Source organism: Myotis daubentonii, chromosome 5 (genome assembly GCF_963259705.1).
Source record: "Myotis daubentonii chromosome 5, mMyoDau2.1, whole genome shotgun sequence".
Lineage (NCBI taxonomy): Eukaryota > Metazoa > Chordata > Mammalia > Chiroptera > Vespertilionidae > Myotis > Myotis daubentonii.
This window is the reverse complement of record NC_081844.1, coordinates 72,025,567-72,049,364: the sequence shown is the minus strand read 5'-3', so window position 1 is coordinate 72,049,364 and position 23,798 is coordinate 72,025,567. Positions and strand designations below refer to the sequence as shown.

The window sequence follows — 23,798 nt, the reverse complement described above, 5'->3', positions numbered from 1 at the left end:
CTGGTCTGACCTTCTGTGATGGGAGCACTGCCACTGGTGGGTTTGACTGGCCCGTGGCCATTGAGGGGCCATGGGAACAGTGTCAGTGCACATGCAGCCCCCAGAACGTCCCCTGGCCAGGCACTCAGCAAGCCTTTCTGAGCAGCAGTTGCAAAGTTCAGTGTTGGTGGGATCCTCAGAGGTGGGGACAGCTCTGTGGTGAGCCCTGGGAAAGGGTGCTCAGGAGGTTTCGGGGCGCGGGGGGGGGGGGGGGCGGTGCAGGGAGGCGGACTGAATTCACACTTTGAATACTTTCAGGAATTATTTTCAGCCACTTAGAAATGTGAAATAATATCACAGCTGAGAGCTTTATTTAACATTCATTTTAGCACTGATCTCTACTTAATCTCTACTATTTTTATTTGGTTACTATGTATTTAGTGCAGCCCCATTTTTGTGGAAGGCCAGCCAAGAGCATACTTCAAATCACTAGGCATCAACGCTGGCTGGACTGGCTCTAGGACATGAGCGTAAAACTCAGTGGTTCTACAGCTTGTGGGAGAAAAGTGTTTTAGTTTTTGTAAGTTGGAACAATCTGCCTACACGGTATATATGATATAAAGTACAATATAGCTGTAAGTTCCACATTTGGTCAAAACCAAATTATTAGGTCTGAAGTCCTAACTTTAGTTAACATAAGTCCAATATCAGACCTTATTGTCTTCATTTGTTCCCCTTCTTTCTTCATTGTTCTCATTCATTCATTCACCATATATTTATTGAGTACCTAATGTGTGCCAAGTAAGGCTCTAGGCACTGGCAGATGTTAGTGAGCAAAGTAAACAAGCCAGTGCTCATTGTAGAGCTTCATTTTTGTGAGAGGAAACAGACCACCAACAAAATGAATTGCAATGTCATCTATTAGATAGCAGTGGGGTGGGGGTGGGGATGGAGGTGCAACGCAGGAAAGCAAGGAAGGGTTTATGGGGAGAAGACACCAGGTTTTAGGAAAGTGGCTGGGGAAACTCACTAAAAAGGTGACATCTGAGTAAAGACTGAAGACCAGTGAGGTATGCAGATGCTTCTGTAAGGGAAGAGCATTCCAAAAGAGAGAACAACAAGCACAGATGCTCTAAACAAAGCTGAGCTTTTCATATTTCAGAACAGCCAGGAAGCTGGTGTGAAGAGAGTGTGGGGTGTTCTGTCCACTTGGATAAAGTGGGAGGGGTGATCGGTACCAAATGCTGCTGATGGGCCAATCCAACTGAGGGCTGACCATTGGATTACGATTTTTTTTTTAAATCTTTATTGTTGAGAGTATTGTAGATGTCCTCAATTGTCCCCTCCACCTGGTTCTTGCATCATCGCAGGCCTTCACCACCCTATTGTCTGTGTCCATAGGTAATGCATATATATATATATATATATATATATATATATATATATATATATATATATATAATGTTCTTTGGTTAATGTCTTCCCAACACCCCCTGAGTTATGAACTTGACAGAACAATCCTGTGTAGGGTCTGAGTTTCACTGAGTGAATTTGAGTGCAAATAGTAAAGGCAGATAAATACATCTCTCCCAGGAGTTCTGCTGGTGATAGATTTGTGTGACAAGGGAGAGACTGTGTTTTTAAGATAAGACATATTTTACGGCATATTTTTATGCTGGTGGGAAAAGTTGATCCTATGTGGGGGATACATACAGCAGCAAATCTTGATGTAGGGAAAAAGGAATGGAGTCCAGTGCATAAGTAGGATGCATCTTAGGAACCCACTGAAGCAGGGACAAGTAAAGAGAGCAGGAAGCATATTCAAAGTTCTTTCTTACTATGTAAACAAAAACTGTCTTTACAGTGTTTGAATAAATTCCTGTCATAAGGTCATTTACTCACTGTCTCTAGAGCTATCTCCATATTTGGCCAACTGCTAAATTATCCCTGTTCCTTTTATTGAATAAAAACCTGTTTTCTGCAGCACGGGTCCTGGTTTGGCTTGTAGAGCCTCACGAGATCAACAGTTGTAACCCTTCCTTCCCAGGAGGTCTGGAACAACTTTCCATGGCACCTTCATCCTTTGGCTCTCACACCCAGTCCCTCAGTGCTGCTGCCAGGATGTGGTTTAAGCCCCTCTCACATGTGATTGCTCTCTCTCCTAAGAGGGCTCAGGCCCACAAAATCAACTCCACTTATCCATCAAGGATGATTTGTCCTGGCCTTTGGGGTCTTGGTTTTCCTAGGCATGTGCTTTGCACATATTCAGTGTATCTCACATATCTACACTCTTGACCAGCAGGCCAACAGGGTTTCTCAGGTTTTTCCCCAGGGTGCAGCCAAGAACCAAGCACAGCTGTTAGGTAGTCCCCTCCACCCACCTCCCACTCATTAGACCAGCCATGGGCAAACTACGGCTCGCGGGCCGGATCCGGCCCGTTTGAAATGAATAAAACTAAAAAAAAAAAGACCGTTCCCTTTTATGTAATGATGGTTACTTTGAATTTATATTAGTTCACACAAACACTCCATCCATGCTTTTGTTCCGGCCCTCCGGTCCAGTTTAAGAACCCATTGTGGCCCTCGAGTCAAAAAGTTTGCCCACCCCTGCATTAGACTCTCTTGGATAGAACTGTCATTTCTGAATTTCACATGACTCCAGGTAAATCAATATAGAAAACAGGAGATATGGTCAGATTAAGTGGTATGAGATAACAGAAAAGGGATGTGTTCCCAGTGTTTGAGCCTGGACGATAGAGAAAGGTGTGTCACTGAGGATGAGTTAGTGGGGCAGGCAGTTTTCAGGTCAAGATGACTCATCTGGTATTGGGCAGTTTGGACTGTAGGTTCCTAGAGAGATGCCTGAGATGAAGATGAATGTGTCAAAGGTACATAGGTGAGTATTTGAAGTCCTGAGAGTAGGTTCATTCTTTGAGAGGTCATAGGTAAAGACTAGAAACCAGGGACCAAAAACACTACTTCTACATTAGAATAGTCAGTGAATGTGAGTGTGTGATCCTCTGAGAATTAGAAGCACATTACCATGTACGTGAAAACTTGATGCAGGAGAACCACACTGGTTTGAATTACCAGGATAAATAAGGAGTCCTGAATTTCCTTTCCCTATCCTCACTTCTCCAGCCCATGATACCACTCCTGACAGCCCAGGAGCTGGATCTGAGCTGACCTTGGTCCCACCAGCAGCCCTGTGAGCACTGCCATTCCTTTACCTGCAGCAGGGTATTGGCAGCAGCGGCGAGCACCGGAGGTGGGAGTCAGCTCCAGTAGCCAGGCTTCAGTGAAAAGCCAGGTCATTCTGTAGCTGTGACTGGAGCTGTCAGAGGCTGAGGTCTTGAAAGGCTGCTTGGAGCAGAGCAATGTGAAAAATGGGAAGAACAGGCAAAAGGACGCAGGAAATAGGATTTCTAACACTCATCTTTTCTAAATTTAGGATGCGTGAAGGTAGGATATAATTCTGTATCCCTATAATTATATCCATGCTAAAGTGAGTAGGAGCATCTTCCCAGGTTCATTCGTTCTTTCTTTCTTTCTTTCTTTTGTTGGAATTTGACTTTTGTCCTATTTGACTGCCTTTAGACTTTGATTGACATATAAATAAGTCTTAAAAGGAAACAAAAGACTGGAAACCACTCAAATGCCCATTACTGAGGACCTGGTTGAATAAACTATGCAACTGTAAAAGGAATGAGAAATAGCTCTCTACAACCTATTAAGTGATTTTCAATTGTTAAGTGAAAAGGCAAGGTAAAGAAAAGTGTGAATAGTATGCCAACATTTATCTTAAAGATGGCAATAGGCTGTGGAAAGCTTCCCAGCCAAAAAACAAATGAATAAATATATCTCAGCCAATAAATAAAGAAGGAATAACAGAAATAGGATAGCACCATTTTGCAACCCTTAATGAAGTAAAAGGACTTGGGCAGTTATAAGTGACTATTAACCATAAAAAGAAGGGTAGCCAGACACCATATGTATCTCTATGTCACCTGTGAAGTATTTGTTCCAAAAAATCCAATCTGAGTCTGCTCAATCCTTTAGATCTTAGTATGTGTGTACAGGAAATGCAGCAGACAGAGGAATATGTTCAATCATACCACAGGGACGCTGTTGGAAAATAAAGAACATGGAAATGAGAGAGGATATATGATCCAGTTTCTTCAATATAAATTGTAAGGGCAAAGAAGGAGAGAGATATCCTTTAGATTTGAGACATATTAATAAAATTCAATGTGTAGATCTTATCTTGATTCCAGTTTGAACAAATTGTCTGTGAAATACAATCCTATCTAATAAAAGAGAAAAATGGTAATTGGCGTACGACGATACCCTTTTCATTGGCTAATCAGGGCTATATGCAAATTAACTGCCAACAAGATGGTGGCTAATTTGCATATGTAGGCACAATGCAGGGAGGTGAAAGGGAAAGCAGGAAGAAGCCCCCAGCCATGATCGGAGAATCAGGCGCCTTTGCCGCCCTGGCCAGTGATAGCAGGAAGTAGGGGTGGAGCCAGCGATGGGAGCTGGGCACGGTCAAAGCTGGCAGTCCCGGGAGCTAGGGGTCCCTTGCCTGGGCCTAAAGCGAAGCCCACGATCGCGGGGCTGCTGCAGCTGCGGGTCCCTGCTGCCCGGGCCGGACGCCTCAGCCAGAGGTGTTAGGCCTGGGCAGGGGCGGAGCCTGCAACCACGGGGAGCTGGGGGTCCCCTGCCCAGGCCTGACACCTCTGCCAGAGGCCTCAGGCCTGGTCAAGGGGCCGATCCGGTGATTGGTGATCAGAGGGTGATGAGGATCAACTCCTCTGGCCGAGGCATCAGGCCTGGGTGGGGGACGGAGCCGGGGATTGGGGGGATATGATGGTCCCCTTGCCCAGGCCTGAAGCCTGGGTCAGAGGCGTCAGGCTTGGGCGGGGGGTGGAGCAAGCGATCAGAGGGAGATGGGGGTCCCCTGCCCAGGCATGATTCCTGGGCCAGAGGCCTCAGGCCTGGGCGGGGGCCAGAGCCAGTGATCAGGGGGAGATGGGGGTCCCCTGTCCAAGCCTGACACCTCTGTCAGAGGCGTCAGGCCTGGGCAAGGGGCCGATCTGTGATTGGAGGGTGATGGGGGTCAACGCCTGAGGGCTCCCAGTATGTGAGAGGGGGCAGGCTGGGCTGAGGGACACTCCCCCCCGACACACACACCCAGTGCACGAATTTCGTGCACCGGGCCCCTAGTTATAAATAATTGGCAAAATTTTAAGATTGACTAAATATTGATAATATTAAGAAATTAGAATAATGATGCTATGGTTTTTTAAAAAGCATTATTTTAGAGCTATTATGTTGTAATATTTATGGATTAAATATTATGATTCTGGGATCTGCTTCAAAAAGTTCAGCACAGTGTTGGTGGTGAGGACTACAGTGTAGATAAAACCAGGTTCGCCTTGTGTTTATCATTGTTAAAGCTGGGTACCAGGTGAATGGTGTTCACTGTGCATTACTCTTTCTATTACATATGTTTGAATTTTCCCTATTTAAAAACAACAATGTAATGAGATGGGGGGGAGAGGTAATATTCTTCCCCTAAATATTTTTTAAAGATGTCAATCTTGTCTCTCTCCCCTCTCTATTCTCCTGAGTAGGAATTGGGCAGGTTTACAGAAGACACTTCAAATCGTTAGCCTGGTAGCATGAGTCGGAGCTCTCCCCACTTGGAATGCCATCCATTGCAGTATGCCCCTCCTTCCACCTTCTCAACACACACTTCCAGTTACATGCACAACTTTAATTGAATTTAGAGACTGTCTCCAAATAAAATTTCCACAAACTTCCAAACTAAACAGCTCTAGACGTTAGCTTTGTAGTCTATTAGCTATTTATGACCCCGCCCCCACACAAAACAGTTGAATTTTTATTTGCTTTCTCTTATGATGTTCATTGAGACTGCTCCAGTTGCCAAAAAAGAAAATGGATTTAATACAAAGATAACTTCAAACTTTGACCATGACCTGTACTGGAATCATCACCCAGAATGAACAGCCTTAATTTTTCCTATAGATTCCATAATCAGTTGAGAGAACTTGACTAATGGCCTTGAGGCTTTTCATCCTTCTCGTATTTGTTTGATACCTGTGGCCTAGAAACCAGTTGTACAGCCCAAAAGTTATCTGGACTCTAATGAGCAGTACAGCCCTAGAAAGTGGCAGCTAGAACCAACTGGCTCCACAGCAGCAGGCTGGGTACATGCCGGAAGTGTGGCTGGCAGGGAGCAGGGGCACAGGTTCCAAAGTGGCACCTTTTCTACAGAACATTCTGAGGTAATGTGTTGCCAAGACAGTATTTGAGAGGAAGCAGTGTGTAAGCAACAAAACTTTACCTATGCAGAGAAGGAATAAGGGCCTTTTTAATATCCTCTCATTCCCCCAACCAGCCAACCCAGGCCTGCCTCATATCACCTCCCCTTCCAGCCCTTCTAAGCCTCCTCACTTCCCAGGATGGCTGTGCGCCTTAATGTCTTTTCAGAACTTGGTTTTCCTCCTAAAGAAACTAAATCAAAAGTGTTCATTAAAAGATTGATATAAAAATTTAATAATTTTGAGGTTAACCCAAAACTTAACATAATCTATGGGAATATTTGTGTTTGTGTGTGTGGGTTTTAAATTCCACAGATATTACCAAAATGAGCAATCAGCAGAAAGATGTTTTAAAATATTTTGTTTCAGCATGTAAAATCTCGTTTTATTACAAATTCTTTTGTTAAAGGCACAGCTCTGCTGGGTTGTTGCCAAAGTGATGGGCTCGTAACCGCCCAGTTAACTTTTGAAAGATTCATAAATAGTGGGCTTCAGTACTACTGATGGTAAAATGTAGTTTAGTATAGTGCTTAGACTCATGCTTTGCCCATGAACTTATATTGTTTCTGCAAATGAGTGTGTATATACACATATACAGTACACACATATAAATGTTGATTTTGTGTTTGTTTTTTTTTCTCAAAGAGAGCAGAGTTGTATGGGAGAGTAGGTGGACCTGTAAAGTAATTCAGAATTTCTCATGGCTCACACTCTTCAGTGTAATTGTAAAATGTGCACATAAGACACCTTAACACACCATGTGAAAGGTGGTGTAGTTTTCTTTCCAGTTGGATGCCTGCATGCTAAAACTTGGAGGTGCTTGTCACCAAGGTGTAGCCCATCAGAAGCTTAGTGACTAGGTTTCCAAAAGAGAAAGCATAGCCCTTCAGAGGAAATTCTTGGCACTTACTGCAATTTTCTCCCCGTTTCAACAGTATTGGGTGCTTCTGTATGTATATTTCATCATTCTTGGTAGAGAACACATAGACTAAGATTGTAAAATAGTTTCCATTGTAGAATTCCCTTGTGTCCAGTTAACTCATCTCTGAAATATTTCTGTTCAGTTAGAAATACCTACTGGTCTCTTTCCAATGATGTCCTTGACACAAATCTTGTTCTCTCATTATAGTTCTTGCAAAGGAGTTTGGGTAATAGTAGTTAAGAAGAAATGTTTAGGTTTTGTAGTCATTAAGTAAGGGGTGGACTTAATGATCAGAAAAGAAAAACAAATGCATGTTTTGGCTAAAGCTTTCATAAGCGAATCATTCCTTATTCTCCACCCTGACCTGGCCTAAGAATAACTATATTGAAAATGATTGTCCTGTCAATGATGGACTTTTACAAGTATTTGTAATTTCTTTTCATTGTATCACATATCTTTTTATTGTTAAAAGGCAAGAGCTGTATCTCACTATTGGCTTTCAAATTAGTAAAATTAGAGATTTCTTTTTTTCCCTTTTCAGTGGACACCCAGGGAATAAAGCTCAAAGTGTGTATCACTCCTTATAAGCAGCAGACCATATAATTTTGCAGATAAGGAAGCCAGTCCCTCAGTTTCTGAATTCCTCATATGTGATGTTATTCTAAATATCAAAACTGACAGACCAGCCATAGCTGGTTTGGCTCAGTGGATAGAGCGTCAGCCTGCGGGCTGAAGGGTCCCAGGTTCAATTCCCAGTCAGGGCACATGCCTGGGTTGCAGGCTCGATCCCCAGTAGGGGTTGTGCAGGAGGCAGCTGATCAAGGATTCTCTCTCATCATTGATCTCTCTCTCTCTCTCTCCCCCCCCCCCCGAAATCAATTTAAAACAACAACAGAACAACAACACCTGACAAACCAATATGCCCTTAAATTTAAAAACTCATGGGTTAACTAAAATCACACATTTAATCCGCACCACTTGTAAATTCTAATTTAATCTTAGGAATTTGGCTTTTGCATTCCTTAACTAGTATGTTGAAATTTGCGGTCTTAGTGTCTTATTACCATAGCTCCCCCTGCCATGCCCCCCACCTCCCCCCCCCCAAGTAAATGAAATAGGATATACGTCTTTAGATTCTTCTTCATGTCAATAAAGGTCTCAGTAGCATGTAGTTATATGTAGGGGCAGCTGTTTAATTTTCCTAGGGTACAAGAGGAAGGTCTAAGAAAGCAAGAACTCCCTGCCTTTAACTGTGATCAGCCCCATTGTGTAATTCCTGTACTGGGCTAATTCTAGACAAGTTGCATTTATAAAGTTTTCATGAGTTTCAGTATATTCTTAGATCCATCTAGATCAGTGGTTCTCAACCTTGGCTGCACATTAGAATCACCTGGGAATCTTTTTAAAATCCTGATTTCTGGGCCTCATCCTCCAGAAATTCTGTTTCTTTGTTACTAATGATGTAGCCCCACCCCATAACAAAGAAACAGAATTTCTGGAGGATGAGGCCCAGAAATCAGGATTTTAAAAAGATTCCCAGGTGATTCTAATGTGCAGCCAAGGTTGAGAACCACTGATCTAGATATTCATAGATCGTAGGTTAAGAATCTTTATTATCCTATATAATAAAAGCCTTGGGCTGTGAGCACCTTTGCAACCGCCGCGGAGTGGCCGGCGGGTGGGCGGGCAGCCGGCGGGGTCGCGCAAGGGGGCGCTGGGCGCGGGGCGATGGACGGGAATGGCTTGGACCCAGAGCCTCCGGATGCGGGGGAGGACAGCAAGTCGGAGAACGGGGAGAACGCGCCCATCTACTGCATCTGCCGCAAACCGGACATCAACTGCTTCATGATCGGGTGCGACAACTGCAATGAGTGGTTCCATAGGGACTGCATCTGCATCACGGAGAAGATGGCCAAAGCCATCCGGGAGTGGTACTGCCTGGTACTGCCTGGAGTGCCGAGAGAAAGACCCCAAGCTGGAGATCCGCTATCGGCACAAGAAGTCACGGGAACGGGACAGCAATGAGCGAGACGGCAGTGAGCCCCGGGATGAGGGTGGAGGGCGCAAGAGGCCTGCCCCGGATCCAGACCTGCAGCGTCGGGCGGGGTCAGGCACTGGGGTTGGGGCTATGCTTGCTCGGGGCTCTGCTTCTCCCCACAAATCCTCTCCACAGCCCTTGATGGCCACACCCAGCCAGCAGCAGCAGCAGCAGCAGCAGCAGATCAAACGGTCAGCCCGAATGTGTGGCGAGTGTGAGGCCTGCCGGCGCCCTGAGGACTGTGGCCACTGTGACTTCTGACGGGACATGAAGAAGTTTGGGGGCCCCAACAAGATCCGGCAGAAATGCCGGCTGCATCAGTGCCAGCTGCGGGCCCGGGAATCGTACAAGTACTTCCCTTCCTCGCTCTCGCCAGTGACATCATTGGAGTCCCTGCCAAGACCTCGCCGGCCACTGCCCACCCAGCAGCAGCCACAGCCATCACAGAAGCTGGGACGCATCCGTGAGGACGAGGGGGCAGTGGTGTCATCAGTAGTCAAGGACCCACCTGAGGCTACAGCCACACCTGAGCCACTCTCAGATGAGGACCTACCACTGGACCCTGACCTGTACCAGGACTTAAGTGCAGGGGCCTTTGATGTCCACAGCCTGCCCTGGATGAGTGACACAGAGGAGTCCCCGTTCTTGGACCCTGCGCTGCGGAAGAGGGCAGTCAAAGTGAAGCATGTAAAGCGTCGGGTGAAGAAGTCTGAGAAGAAGAAGGAGGAGAGATATAAGCGGCATTGGCAGAAGCAGAAGCACAAAGACAAATGGAAACACCCGGAGCGAGCCGATGTCAGGGATCCCTCATCGCTACCGCAGTGCCTGGGGCCTGGCTGTGTGCGCGCTGCACAGCCCACCTCCAAGTATTGCTCAGATCACTGTGGCATGAAGCTGGCAGCCAACCGCATCTACGAGATCCTCCCCCAGCGCATCCAGCAGTGGCAGCAGAGCCCCTGCATTGCTGAAGAGCATGGCAAGAAGCTCCTTGAACGCATTCGCCGTGAGCAGCAGAGTGCTCGCACCCGCCTTCAGGAAATGGAGCGCTGATTCCATGAGCTTGAGGCCATCATTGCGCGTGCCAAGCAGCAGGCTGTGCGAGAGGATGAGGAGAGCAATGAGGGTGACAGTGACGACACAGACTTGCAGATCTTCTGCGTCTCCTGCGGGCACCCCATCAATCCACGTGTTGCCTTGCGCCACATGGAGCGCTGCTATGCCAAGTATGAGAGCCAGACGTCCTTTGGGTCCATGTACCCCACACGTATTGAAGGGGCCACTTCTGTGATGTCTACAATCCTCAGAGCAAGACATACTGTAAGCGGCTCCAGGTCTTGTGCCCAGAGCACTCACGGGACCCCAAAGTGCCAGCTGACGAGGTATGTGGGTGCCCCCTTGTACGTGATGTCTTTGAGCTCACAGGTGAATTCTGCCGCCTGCCCAAGCGACAGTGCAACCGCCATTACTGCTGGGAGAAGTTGCGGCGTGCTGAAGTGGACCTGGAGCGTGTGCGCGTGTGGTACAAGCTGGACGAGCTGTTTGAGCAGGAGCGCAATGTACGCACAGCCATGACAAACCCGGCAGGATTACTGGCCCTGATGCTGCATCAAACCATCCAGCATGACCCACTCACTACCGACCTTCGCTCCAGTGCTGACCGTTGAGCCTCTCTGGCTCAGATGTCCTCACAGCCTTCACTCCAGGCTGGGGAGCTGCCTGGAATCCCCCATTTGTCTTTCTCCAGCGGTCTCTCAGTTTCTCCTTGTGCCCATCCATCATTTGACTGTCCACCTACCCTTACCAGACTCAAACGTTCTTCCTTTCTTTCTGTATCCTTCTGTTTCTTCATCCTTTATGCCTGAGTGGGACAGTGCAGTCTGCTCACCCTTGCTTCCTTTCTTCCTGGTTTTGTTAATAAAATTTTGAATAACCAAAATAAATAAATAAATAAATAAATAAATAAATAAATAAATAAATAAAAATAATAATAAAAATAAAAGCCTAATATGCAAATTGTCCCCTCGGGCAGGCAGTTGACTGGGAGTTTGACCGCTTGCTATGACGTGCACTGACCATCAGGGGCAGCGCAAAATATGGCAGGCGTCAGCAGTGCAGGGCTGGCAGCAGGCAGCAGTGGAGGCACTGCCGGCCCCACTGGGCCCCAATGAGAGCAGGACCGCAGTGGGATGGTGGAGCAGGTGAGCAGGCGGTGCCAGGCCAAAGCAGATGCAAGCGGGGGTCCCCATTGCCCTGCAGATGCCACCAGCGATGGCAGCAGGGGGTGGGGCCACCACCCAGCTCCCAGGCACTGAGGGAGAAAGTGCAAATAGCAATATTAAAATGTTTCTTCTAATTAGTTTCCTTTAAATGTGCACGAATCCGTGCACCAGGCCACTAGTATGTTCAATAAGCACACAAAACTGGTGAAGTACTACTTGAAATAGCATCCAGTTTATGTAATAAATGACACTGAATTTAAAACAAAGTAATACAATGTTAGCTTCTAACAAATGGCTTATAAGCAACATAAGTATTATCAGTCAGAAGGGAAAAATGAAGAAGAAATGTGAATATATCCTGGGTGTTCTAGAATATTTTATTTGATGGTGACATCACTTAATATAAATCCATTTCTAGGGGAGAAGAAGAGCTTTCTTTCTTTTAGGACAATACTGTTGTCAATGAGAATGACATCCTTAAAATAAGAGTAAGATAAGTAATTATATGGTATTCTCACTCTCTGTCATGTGCTAGTGGTATACTCCATGTTTCTCATCAGGACCTATCTTTAGATGCCCCCTAGCTAGATGCAAATTGTTTTCTATTTAACACAGATAGGCATTAACACCATGACATACTCTTTAAAATGATTTTAGATGTAAGAAGCAAGGCTACTGACCAGGCTGAACCAGCCTGCAGCTGCTTGGAGAATGAGAAAAGAGAAAGGGGCTCATTCTGTAATGAGCTGAGAGTGGGGTGGATGAAATGGGTGCAGGGGGTCAAAAGGTACAAACATTATAAAATAATGGGGAGTATATTTGAAAGTTGTTAAGAGAATAGATCTTAAAAGTAATCATCACAAGAAAAACAGTTGTAACTGTGTGGTGATGGATATTATTTTGTGATGATCATTTCACAATATACAGAGTGGGGGAAAAGTAGGTTTACCATTTGTATGGAAAATAATACAATAATTAATGAATAATAATACAAGAATAAAGTTTCACACACAACTGTACACCTATTTTTGCCCTACGCTGTGTACATATATCAAATCATTATGGCGTAAATCTAAAACTAATATAATGTTACTAGAGGCCTGGTGCACAAAATTCATGCACAGGGGGTGGGGTATGTCCCCCAGCCCAGCCTGCACCCTTTCCAATCTGGGACCCCTCAAGGGATGTCCGACTGCCCGTTTAGGCCTGATCCTCTCACAATTCAGGGCTGCTGGCTCCCAACCGCTCGCCTGCCTGCCTGCCTGATTGCCCCTAACCGCTTCTGCCTGCCAGCCTGATCACCCCCTAACCACTCCCTGCCAGCCTGATCGACTCCTGACTGCCCCCCTGCTGGCCCAATTGCCCCTAACTGCCCTTACCTGCCAGCCTAGTCACCCCTAACTGCCCTCCCCTGCAGGCCTGATCCCTCCCAACTGCCCTCCCCTGCTAGCCATCTTGTGTCCACATGGGGGTGGCCATCTTGTGTGTTGGAGTGATGGTCAATTTGCACATTGCTCTTTTATTAGATAGAATATGTTGATTATACTCTCCTCCTCAAAGAAAACTCTAGGTGTAAAGGTACTGCATTATGTGCAAACCCCAAATACAGTCATGTGCTGCATAACAACATTTTGTCAACAACAAATCACACATACAATGGTGGTCTCATAAGCTTATAATGGAGCAGAAAATTGCTATTGCCTAGTGGCTTTGCAGCCATCACAAAACATTTACTCAGGTGTTTGTGGTGACGCTGGTATAAATAAACCTACTACGCTGCCAATCCTATAAAAGTACAGCATATACAATTATGTACAGTACATAATACTTGCTGGTGATAATAAACGACTGTTACTCCTTTATGTATTCACTATGCTGTATTTTTATTATTTTAGCATGTACTCTTCCTATTTATACAAAAATGTTTGCTATAAAACACTATGCTGTGTTACATTGGTGACAGCCAGCCTCCTACATCCCTTGTTTACCGAGTCTCTTGATTACATCATTTTCTCTTGTGCTTAATTTACTCACATCTTTGGATCTCGTCTAGCTTGGGATGCTGGGTTCTCTGAGCATGCCCAGAATGGAGTGCAGTCACGTGCCACTTTACTATGGGGACAGTTCTGAGAAATGCATCATTAGGTGATTCTGTCCTTGTGTGAACATCATAGAGGCACTTACACAAAACTGAATGGTATAGCCCACTACACACCTAGGCTGTATGATAGAGCCTTAGCTCCTTGATTATAAGGCTGTTGTATAGCATGTTACTGTACAACACAATAGTATTTGTGTATCCAAACATGCCTAAAGATAAAAAAGGTGTGTAATAATACAGTATAAAAGCTAAAAACTGTATAAGGCACTTAACCATGAATGGAGCCTGCAGGATGGAAAGTTGCTCTGGGTAGGTAGAGAGTGAGTTGTGAGTGAATGTGAAGGCCTTAGGACATTACTGTACATGACTTTATTCTTTACAAACACTGTGTACTTAGGCTACACTAAATTCATAAAACAACATATTTTAATGCCCCACCTCTGGCAGCCACCACCTCCCCAGCTCCCACCACCTGCAGACTTGGAGAGGAGCGCTAGAGCAGCTAGGACTTTGCTTGGTCTCCTCTCCCCAGAACATGTCCGTGCGGCTCTTCTCTCTTTGCCTGGGCGCTAGCCTCAAGCTCTCCCCTTCCTAAGTGCTTTTATCCCATGACTCCAGTAACTTCTGGTCATAGCTGGGTCATTAGTTCCTCAAGGGCTCACAGATACACCTCTTTATTTAGAATGACCCATTGTGCCCCAGACATGTTTGCTTTTTTTAGTCCATAATAGACAGTGGTCTTGGCTTCAGTTAGTTATCACAGCAGGAACTGAGTGTTTGTATATATATACACACATACATATTTTTTTAAAGCAAAAATTAGTTTATATTTCAGTTCATAGAAGACCGCAGCAGGGGACTGTTTTGTGGACTCTCGAAGGTCAAGGGGCATGCTAACCTGATATGTTTGGGGAGGAGAGCAAGGCCAAGGCTGGAGGTCCTAGTCTGTGAGGGAAATAGACATGTACCACAAAGAGCTCTACACCCTGACAGCTGTGATGTGAGCGAATAGTACAAGTGGCTGCCAGACCATAAAACAAGTGACCCAATCAGTCAGGCTTGGGGAGGGGGTGGGGCGGTAATGAAGTTGCCTCAGGCTGTGCCTCCCAGTGAAACCTTCATTATGAACCTGGAGAGGAAATAAATGGATTAGCCGGGACTTCACACACCTTGCTCCAGGAAAGGGACCTGGCTGCTATATCCCCAGGGCCCGGAACTTGCTAGTTGTCATAAAGATTTCTAGAATAACGAATGTATAGGGCAGGGGTGGGCAAACTTTTTGACTCGAGGGCCACAATGGGTTCTTAAACTGGACCGGAGGGCCAGAACAAAAGCATGGATGGAGTGTTTGTGTGAACTAATATAAATTCAAAGTAAATATCATTACATAAAAGGGTATGGTCTTTTTTTTTTTTTTAGTTTTATTCATTTCAAACGGGCCGGATCCGGCCTGCAGGCCGTAGTTTGCCCATGGCTGGTCTAGGGGGTTCTCAGCATCTGTTCATCCTTCCTCTCCTCCCTCTCCTTCCCTGCCCTGGTTCCCATCCTCTTCATTCCCATACCAGTTCTTTTCTAAACTAAAAATACTCCTTTTTATTTTATTATGGTTCAGTTAATGTTAGAAACATTTAAAATTCCCACAGGTGCAGATGGTTCTAGAAACAGTAAGAATAAAAACTCCTGATCTTTCCAGCCCCAGAACTCCATGGAATGATTGATGCATTTGTAAATTTTAAAAAGTAAAAATTATTATGGGCTTCTCCATGCCATAATAATGAAGGGTTATGCACAGGATGTTCATATACCTCAGCTATATTTTTAGTGGCTTCAAAATAACTTTGGATCAGTGAAAAGTAAGCAACCAAGGGTTTTCCCCCTCTTTTTTACTGCCTTTGAATGTGTCTTTACAGAAATTCTTGTTTTCTTTTGACTCAGTACTGTGTATAGCATGCTAGACAGTATGACCCTAACATAATCCCAGAAGGATTCATCATCATCATCTTATTTTGCAGACAATTCAAGGGAATGTATGTAGCCCAAGAGCAATACTTAGGTAATTTCTTAAATATGTCCTCCCGAATCCTCATTTCTGGCATCATGACTTAAAAGTTTTCCATGAGGTGGCATTTTAAAGGACTTTAAGTAAGGGCCTCTTGTTCCCCTCCCCGCCCCAGAGCTCCCTTCTCTGGCCCGCATTTTCCCTCTGAGCTGCCTTCTGGGTAGTTTGGGCACCCTCGTGGTTCCTGCCGGGGACAGTTGGACTTCATCTGCCGCACTGTGGCTCTCAGCTTCTACGGCTTCTTTCGGTCCCATTCAGCCACCTCTGAGCAGGTCTCAATGGGGCCGGGAGAATGAACACCTAATCTCCCAGGTAGCCTCCTTCCTAAGCACCTCCAGTGCAAGCTATTCTGGAACAGCAGGCTACCACTCCTCCCTGGCTTCCAATCCATCCCCACACAGGGAAGGAGGTAGCAGGCTGGGAAAGTGAAAAGAAAGGCGGGGCCGTGGACAGCTGGCACATAATGTCCCGGCCAGCTGCAGCCCAATTAGGCTCAACAGGTCACAGGTGTTCCAGACAGAGGACGCTTTGAACAAAACCGCTGTCTTGAAAATACCTAATACTTTTTCAAGCACTGCAGCCCATTCCTTTTGGTAGATTCTTTAAAGCTATTTAGTGCACTTGAAATACAAAGAGGCTGAAAAGCACATTTAGGCCTCACTGGAGGCACTTTCCTCCCGCCAGACAGCAGGAGCAGGCAGGGAGGGCAGGCAGCTCTGCTTCTGCATGCACCCAGGGCACATAGCGCACCCGAGGATGGCTGGCCGCTCTCCCCTCCAGTTCAGTCCTCCACATCTAACACTCTCCTATATAGCTCACCGGGGTCCCATGTGCGCATAGACCCCATAGGGTGCACTTGTCATTCCTGTGGACCTCTCAGCAGCCCTGGTGTGCTGATTAGAGAGGAACGTGAACCCTGCTCTTCACAGCCTCTGTCCTCCTCACCTAAGGTTACCCTGTCAATTAGCCTCCTCTTCAGCCACAGATCTGAAGGCTCCTGTGCCTGCAAGGGGCTGGAGGTCAGGGAGAGGGGCGGGGAGTGATAGAACCAAGCTAGGCTTCCCCTACCGCTTTAAGCCACTTTCAGAACTTTGTTACCCTCCACCCCGCTGGGAGGGTGCAGTTCATCTCAGAGGGAGTGAGGAGCTTAGTGCTGAAGGATGGGACAGGACTGCAGTGTCCCTGTTGGAAGCCAGCTGCCCCCAGCTCCCCTCCCCCCACCCCCGCCTCTTCTGCAGGCCTACATCCTCTGCACTCTCAGGTGCTCAGCTGCTGCCATTGTCCCAGTCTGTTCACAGTCAGGAGAAAAGTGCACATACTACCCAGGCCTTGTCTGGAAATGGAAAAGAGTCTCAGTGCGCCAGAGAAGGTGGTGTCCTTGATGCTGAGGACACGGGGCAGGTAGCCACGCACAGGACGAGTGCTCAGAACACTGCCCAACACTGCAGGTCTTCCTGCCTGTTGATTAGTTTTTGGCAAACAAACAGTCTTTGCCTTGACTGCTGTTCTTTATCACATCGTTTTAAAAAACAGTTACTGCCTGCTTAGAAAGAGTACGGATTTCCATGTTTGTCGTGAGCCTGCTTCTGTGTTACTAAGCTGGCCCACCTGTTTCAATTCTCCTTGTCTGTGGATGGGAACGAACCGTAGGCTATGTACAAAAGGTTTCATTTTTTTCTTCTTCAGTGAAATAAGACATTGTTCTTACTTTTCATGGCATTCAGAATTCAGCACAATTGCCTCTTTTGCGCTTTTGCATTTAAAAGTGAGGTAATTTGATTTCCCAAGGTTCAGTGGTCAAGAGCCTCCTCCTCCTGGGAAGCTGCTCGCACCCTCATGAGCGTGGCCGTCCCGTAATCCAGTTACTGCTAAGTGGTGTCCTACAGGCACTGCTTTCTCAGAGGGTCAGCCCAGCATGAAATCCAGCCTCCTGGGTCCTTGCATCACTGAAAACAGTCACTTACTCTTTCCTTCAGTGACTTTCTTTTGAGGATTTCTATTATTTATGTTATTTTTCAGGAATCTGATAGGTCTATTATTACTGCTGAACAAATGGAAAGAGAATTGGTGACACATTGGCACCAAATAAATGGGTGTCATGGCCACAGAAACAACATGTCTTAGTCTAGCTCTGACCGCGGGACCTTGGACCACTGTTAATCTTTTGTCTCCTTTGTTATTTCCCCTAAACAGATAGTATTTTCACCTTTGCAGCAAGGCACATATATATATATATATTTAAGTTCGGGTATCAATATCTTGGTCACAACATAACACCTAGCTTTACAGAGGCAGCCAAAACCTTTTGCTTTTACAGCCTAAGGGCAAAGGCACCCTATTTATTTAAATGATCTAGCCTGCAGCCTGTGGGGAAGAGGACAAGATGGTGAAGGGTCAGGGAAAAGCTTCCAAAACCCTTTTTGCCAGAGAAGTAAGGTGCTCAAGTGTCCAGCGTTTTCTTTGTAAACAGGTTAGTTTAACATTCCAGACAACCCGTGATTCCAGTTTGTCAATTCAGCTACATCTTCTCAGTGAGGTTCTTCTGTGCCCTCCTGGGGGAAATTCGGCTGAAGCCCCTTACCGTGGAGTCCCCGACTCCGTCTGCTTTTGAATATGATGCCAGCAGAAGGGGGGCGTGTGGTGTCTGTAGCCTCTTAGAGAGGTAGATACGTATACATATACTCATCTCGGTAGGTTATCTTACAAGCTTGAGAAAGTAATGAGGAGGTCCTAGTTTAAATTGGAGCTCCTTTTACTCAGTTTCTATAGTATTCGTTCTCAGAGATGTATTAGCAAATTTATCAGAAAAGACCCTCCCTTTTCAAAGTTTAATACAGAAAAGAAAATCCCTCAGCAACTAATGGGAGCCAGATTACTTTCATCAAGTGGAAGAGTAGATCACCATTTGCACAAATTTTTTAAACAAAGCTTCCATTTCAGTCCTCTAAACCAATATACATATTACTGCATTGTTGGCACGTTTTCGGGAATCTTTCTCAATTACAGGACACTTTTCCCCCATGACAACACAGCAAAAATGTTCTGTCCTGTGTAACAAATTCTGATACCCAAGGAAGCTTCTCTCAGACTAACACAGGCATTCCTGCCAGAAGTCCTCATTTGTGTTCTAAGGACAAACTAGGGTCCCAGTAGTGCCTCAGATGACACATTGCTGAAGATGAACATCCATCACAGTGTGAAGCAGTTTTTGTTACTGACTTTATCATTCCAAAAGCCTCAGTAGAACTGACAAAGTCTAGGTCATGTGAAATGTAAGTGAAAATATTACAGGATATGGGCCTGATATGAGAAAGATGCATGTAGCACACACTTTTTGAAAACTTGTTTTAAATTAAAGAATTGTTGGTTTCAATTCAACAAATATATACTAACTGTTTATATCTCCAAGTACAAATGTGTGCTGTGGCCACTGCCCTTTGACCTCATTAAACAGACTGGCCCTCTGTCTTTTGCTCAGCCCTTTCCCTCTTCTCTCTGTTCTGGAATAGGGGAGAGCAAAAGAAAAAAGGTGTGAGACAGGCAAGGGTCACATTGTGCCTTGACTGAGTTGTTTGGTGGGGGTTAGCACCTCCCAGAGTCTGTGCTAAAGATCCCCAATAACTCTAACAATGGCCATTTATAGGTTTTTCTGCCAAGAACAGGGCAGGGGGGGAGTTCTGTGGGAAACACTGGGTTAAAAAAAATTAAGCAGATCATCATTATTAGGCTTCACAAAATTTTTAAAAGTCTACCGTGCTTCGTGGGAAATAGTATAAACACGATTACCTAAAACTTATTTGATGAGAAATACTTCTTCTGAAAGACACTAATAGCTCAAGGGGAATGCTGGCATGGGCCATGGGAGCAAGCAGGAAAGCGGCACCTTCCTTCGGAAGTACAGTCACTTGGCACTCCTACCAAAACCGTGACCCCAGAGCCAACAGAACCCAAGAATACGCCTGTTTTTCAACCTGTCTTCTTCATTGGGTCAGGAGAGAAGAACCAGCAATACCATTAAGGATTTTCCTTTTGGAATTTTTACCAAGAAGCCCTTTCATGGGGAAAATAAAAACAAAGGAACTTTAGGAGCGGTGCTCTGTCCGCTGCTTGTGCATCAGATGCTTGTGAAGTCGGTGAGAGCTTTAGAGATGCCTGTCATTGACGAGCCCTCGCTGCCATTGTGGCCCTCGTGACTTCTGAAAACTATCCTTGCTCTTTTTAGTGCCCCCCCCCTTTTTTTATAGAATTACTCTTTTACTTTTAGTTCTCCATTTTGGTCTCCTTCCCCATCTTGCCATTTCTTTGCTCACTTTAGTCCTTCTTCTCAGAATGCCCTTTCCTTCCTTGTATAATATCTAAATTCTGTCCTTCCCACTCCGGTTTATGAAGCACTAATTCCTTCCTTCTCTCCCCACCAAAGTACTTTGCCTTCTCTCCCCACCAAAGTTAGCTGCTGTCTATACCTCCTGGTTTGGGAGCATCAGAAGACAGGTCCTGTGTCTTGGACATCTCTAGATGCTACACCAGGCCTCACCTAGGTGTTGCACAGAGGAGCTATTCAGTAGGTGTGATTGATGAAAGCATGACTGGTCAGTTATGAGTAGTGTACTATTTCCTCTCAGTTACAGGTTGTGTATTGCTAAGTAAATATGATAGGAAAATAAAAGTGGTGGAAAGGACTGCCTAATTGGCTGGTTCTTCAGGGTGTCCTTGTAAATAAAAAGAAGCAGGATGACATTTATCAAAGCAAAGTGTTGCGTTCAGGTAGTCCTCCTGCCACCGTGGAAGTGCAAACAGCTGCAAACCCAGGAGGACACCTTCCTGGGCGGTCCTCGAGGGCCAGGATTCTGCCGCTGTTTCCCTTGTCGTTGTCTCTCAAAGGTTCTAAAGGTCATCTGTGCCTAATCCACACATTTCTCAGCACTCTTGTCAAAACTCTGTCCAAGTTTTCTGTATCTCACAGATTTGTAGATCTCCAGGTTGGATGGAATTGTTAAATAAGGGTCAGGCCAGTACTAAATATTACAGGGAATTTCTCAAATGTTAACATACACTAGAGACCTCAAGTTACAAACATCCAGCTTTCAAGTGGCTGTGATTGCTCTGACCACATCTCACCACCTAGGCCCCTCTGTCACTGCCATGGAAGCCACCACATAAGGGCAAAATGCAATTTACCGCTTCAAGAAAAAGCTATAGATGCAGATACGGAAGAAGAAAAGCTGACCTGCAAAGAGAAATTACTTAGGGGAGCTGACCCCAAGGACAGCCTTTGAGGCCTCAATGACCTGTCACTACCCACCTGCTCTACCTTGACACGTCAGACTACCTGGAGAATCCAGGAATTACAGGAGTATAGTCATTTCTTCTTCCAGTTTTATTTCTGTGTATTGAGAGGAAGCCTCTTAGACTGTGAACTTTCTCACATGTGCCAGCAGAATTAATCACCTACCAAGTAGCTCTGTGAACCAAATTCCAGGAACTTTGAGAGGCTCCAGGCAGCCTTTCAGTCACCTCTCCTTTCCTCAACTCAACCAACCTCCCCACCACCCTACTCCCTACCCACCATCACCTCCCCACACGAGCTCATCTGGCCACTCCATTTGCCATGCTCCCATCAAGACTTCACATTAGCTGATCACTGCATTGTACAAAACCTGGGGCACTGGTCACATAGCAGTCAGTCAGCACAGTCATGAGTAGTTGTCTGGCACACGTGGCATGTACTCAGTAAATGTTTGTAGCATTCGATGCTCTGTGAGCTAAGTCTCACTTCTGAAGTGTGCAAGACGTGGCCTGCCCAGAGTGATGGCTTCTCTACTCCACTTAGCCTGAGAGGGAGCAAGGCAGTGGGAACGTTCCTGAACTGTCAGAGGGCTGGACTCCGCTGCCAGCAGAAAATCCAGTCCTCTCTGCCTCCTCCCCTCTGGACCTTCTTCCGACTTTTTAGCCTCATAATCAGTGCTTCACATTCTTACCCGGATGAGGAAAGTGCTGCTCAGAAGGAAGGTGGGAGGGCTGAGGCCCTTCAAGAAGGTCCCCAGTTCTCTTTGGCGCATAGTGGGACCATTGAATTGCTAGGTTACCGTGCTGGGCACTCCACACTCTCTTACCGTGCTTATTATTTATCATGTCTTATTTTCAAAATAACTCTTTTTGCACCAGGGTATGTGATGAAGGTGTTTTACTAATCCCTGAAGTTTTATGTTTTCCCTCAAGTTGGTGGCCACTCTTTCTGGAAAAGCATTAACATGCAGAACCTTGGCAGTCAACTTCAGTGCTCATTAATGAAGCCCAGAATTAACAGTGTCATTGTCGTAATTTGACAAAGCCACCTAAATCTATGCATGTTTTTTTGAAAGCTTCCTAAAAACATGCTGCTAAATCCCCTAAAAAGGGACTGAATTGCTTTGGCAGCCATTAGCCCAGCATAAGCAGAGGAGCCTTTTCAATAAGTGAACAAACAGAGAAAATATGCTGAATGGCTGGACAAATGCGTTTCAGCTGGCCCTTTCATTTACCGATAGAAGGGCGCAGTCAGTATCAATCACTGTTTTCCCTGTTGCCCTGAAAATCACAATCTCTCTTTTCATCCCACAAGCCCCTTTCACCACAGTAATGTATCTTTAGAATGACACTGCCATCAGCCTGCTTCCGCTGTCTGACGAGTAGAGAGCTTAAAAACACATTTCAGGATTCGAGACTTGAACCTGCCTCCCTTCCGGTTCCCCACCGCCCACTCTGCCCTCACTCTCCCCCGCCCCCCCATTCTTTGCCATTCTTTCAGCTTCCCTGGCTGAATAAACAGAATTCACTTCTCTGTTCTAACGCAGCTCTCCAAAGTAAACAGAGACAACTCGATCCGATATTCCCGAGATTTAAGAACTCATTAAAGAGATGCACATAAAGAAATGCTTTTACATGTTGGTAATACATCAAAGGCTGAAAGGAATGTGGCGGTTCCGTGCGTGGCCAGGTGTGCTGATGAGCCGGACCTCACTATAGTGCCTCCTTCCCTGCCCCGCCACACGTACACACTCATCCTTCATAGTCCTGCGTGAGACAATGTGCCAGCCGGTCTGTTCCACCTTTACAGTTGTAAGCAAGGGCCGTTATCTTGATTATGTTGCTGCTCCTGGTTCTGAGTACTTAATGCGTTGTTTGGGAATGAAGGTGATTACTTTTTATCCTTTTGAAAATGTTAAGTGGAATAGGTTTAGCAATGTGCTTATAGTTGCAGAACTTACACCGAAATGCTACATTTCTAAAAACCAATATGAATTGCCTTCTCTCTCCCCTCAGGTCATCGCCCTCTGTAGAGAGGCCGCCCTTCTGGCGCTAGAAGAAGACATTACAGCCAAATGCATCAGCAAAAAACATTTCACTCAAGCCTTGAGCACTGTGACGCCCAGAATTCCCGAGTCACTGAGACGTTTCTATGAAGATTATCAAGAGAAGAGTGGGCTTCATACACTCTGAAAAAACATACCCCTTCGTTATGCTAAAAATGCTTTCTAATTTGTTTCGTTTTAAAATTTTGTGTTGAGAATGTTAAAAAAAGAAATTCTTAAGAAACAAAATGTCTGAAATTTGTTGACTGGAATTAAAGGGCTTCAGTTCTTGTAGACATTTTAAATCATATGGATAAAATGAAAATCTCAGGACAGAGGTTTAAATCAGTTTTACCTGGAAATGTGTGCTGAGTTTTAAAATGTAAACTTCTAGCTTTTTCACTTTTGACCTGGTTCCTTCATCCCATGAAATGCTTTTCTTACTTCAGAGCCCATTTCAGTGCATTCCTAAATGCCAAACCTAGGCATCAGTTTTATACAAGAACAGAGAGAATGCATGTGGATGACGCATGGTGGGAAATATTTACAAATCTTTATTTTTGAAGGCCAAACAATAAAATGCCAGAAGCACCTGCCAAGCTTATGTGGCCTTGTTTCCAAATACATACTGGTTCTCATTATATTCATACCTGCATTTTTGTTTCAGCCACATTAATCTATACTTATGGCAGTTAAAGAACAAAGAAATAAGAGTCACTTCATATACTGTAATGCCCTTTAAAAATTTAAAAAATTGAAAATATAAGCCCAGTCCAGTCCTAGAGCAGTACTTGGTGGT

General features: G+C 45.4%; 2 protein-coding genes across 4 annotated transcripts in view; both read left to right on the top strand.

Moving 5' to 3' along the window:
- Positions 1-23,347, top strand: part of AFG2A (AFG2 AAA ATPase homolog A) — a 276,000-nt gene extending 252,653 nt beyond the window's left edge. For 2 of the 3 annotated variants that reach the window (XM_059698095.1, XM_059698094.1), the window contains one exon: positions 22,971-23,347. In XM_059698095.1, coding sequence (XP_059554078.1) covers positions 22,971-23,147 — 177 coding nt within the window. In that variant the 3' untranslated portion in view covers positions 23,148-23,347. The remainder of the gene's footprint in view (positions 1-22,970) is intronic. The other variant, XR_009453050.1, reaches the window with a different exon arrangement.
- Positions 8,919-11,227, top strand: LOC132235551 (CXXC-type zinc finger protein 1-like). Its single transcript, XM_059698093.1, is given in 3 exon segments — positions 8,919-9,189; positions 9,191-10,565; positions 10,568-11,227. Coding segments are annotated over 3 exon segments (1,971 nt in total). The 5' UTR covers positions 8,919-8,979; the 3' UTR covers positions 10,954-11,227.
- Positions 23,348-23,798: the final 451 nt, after the last annotated feature.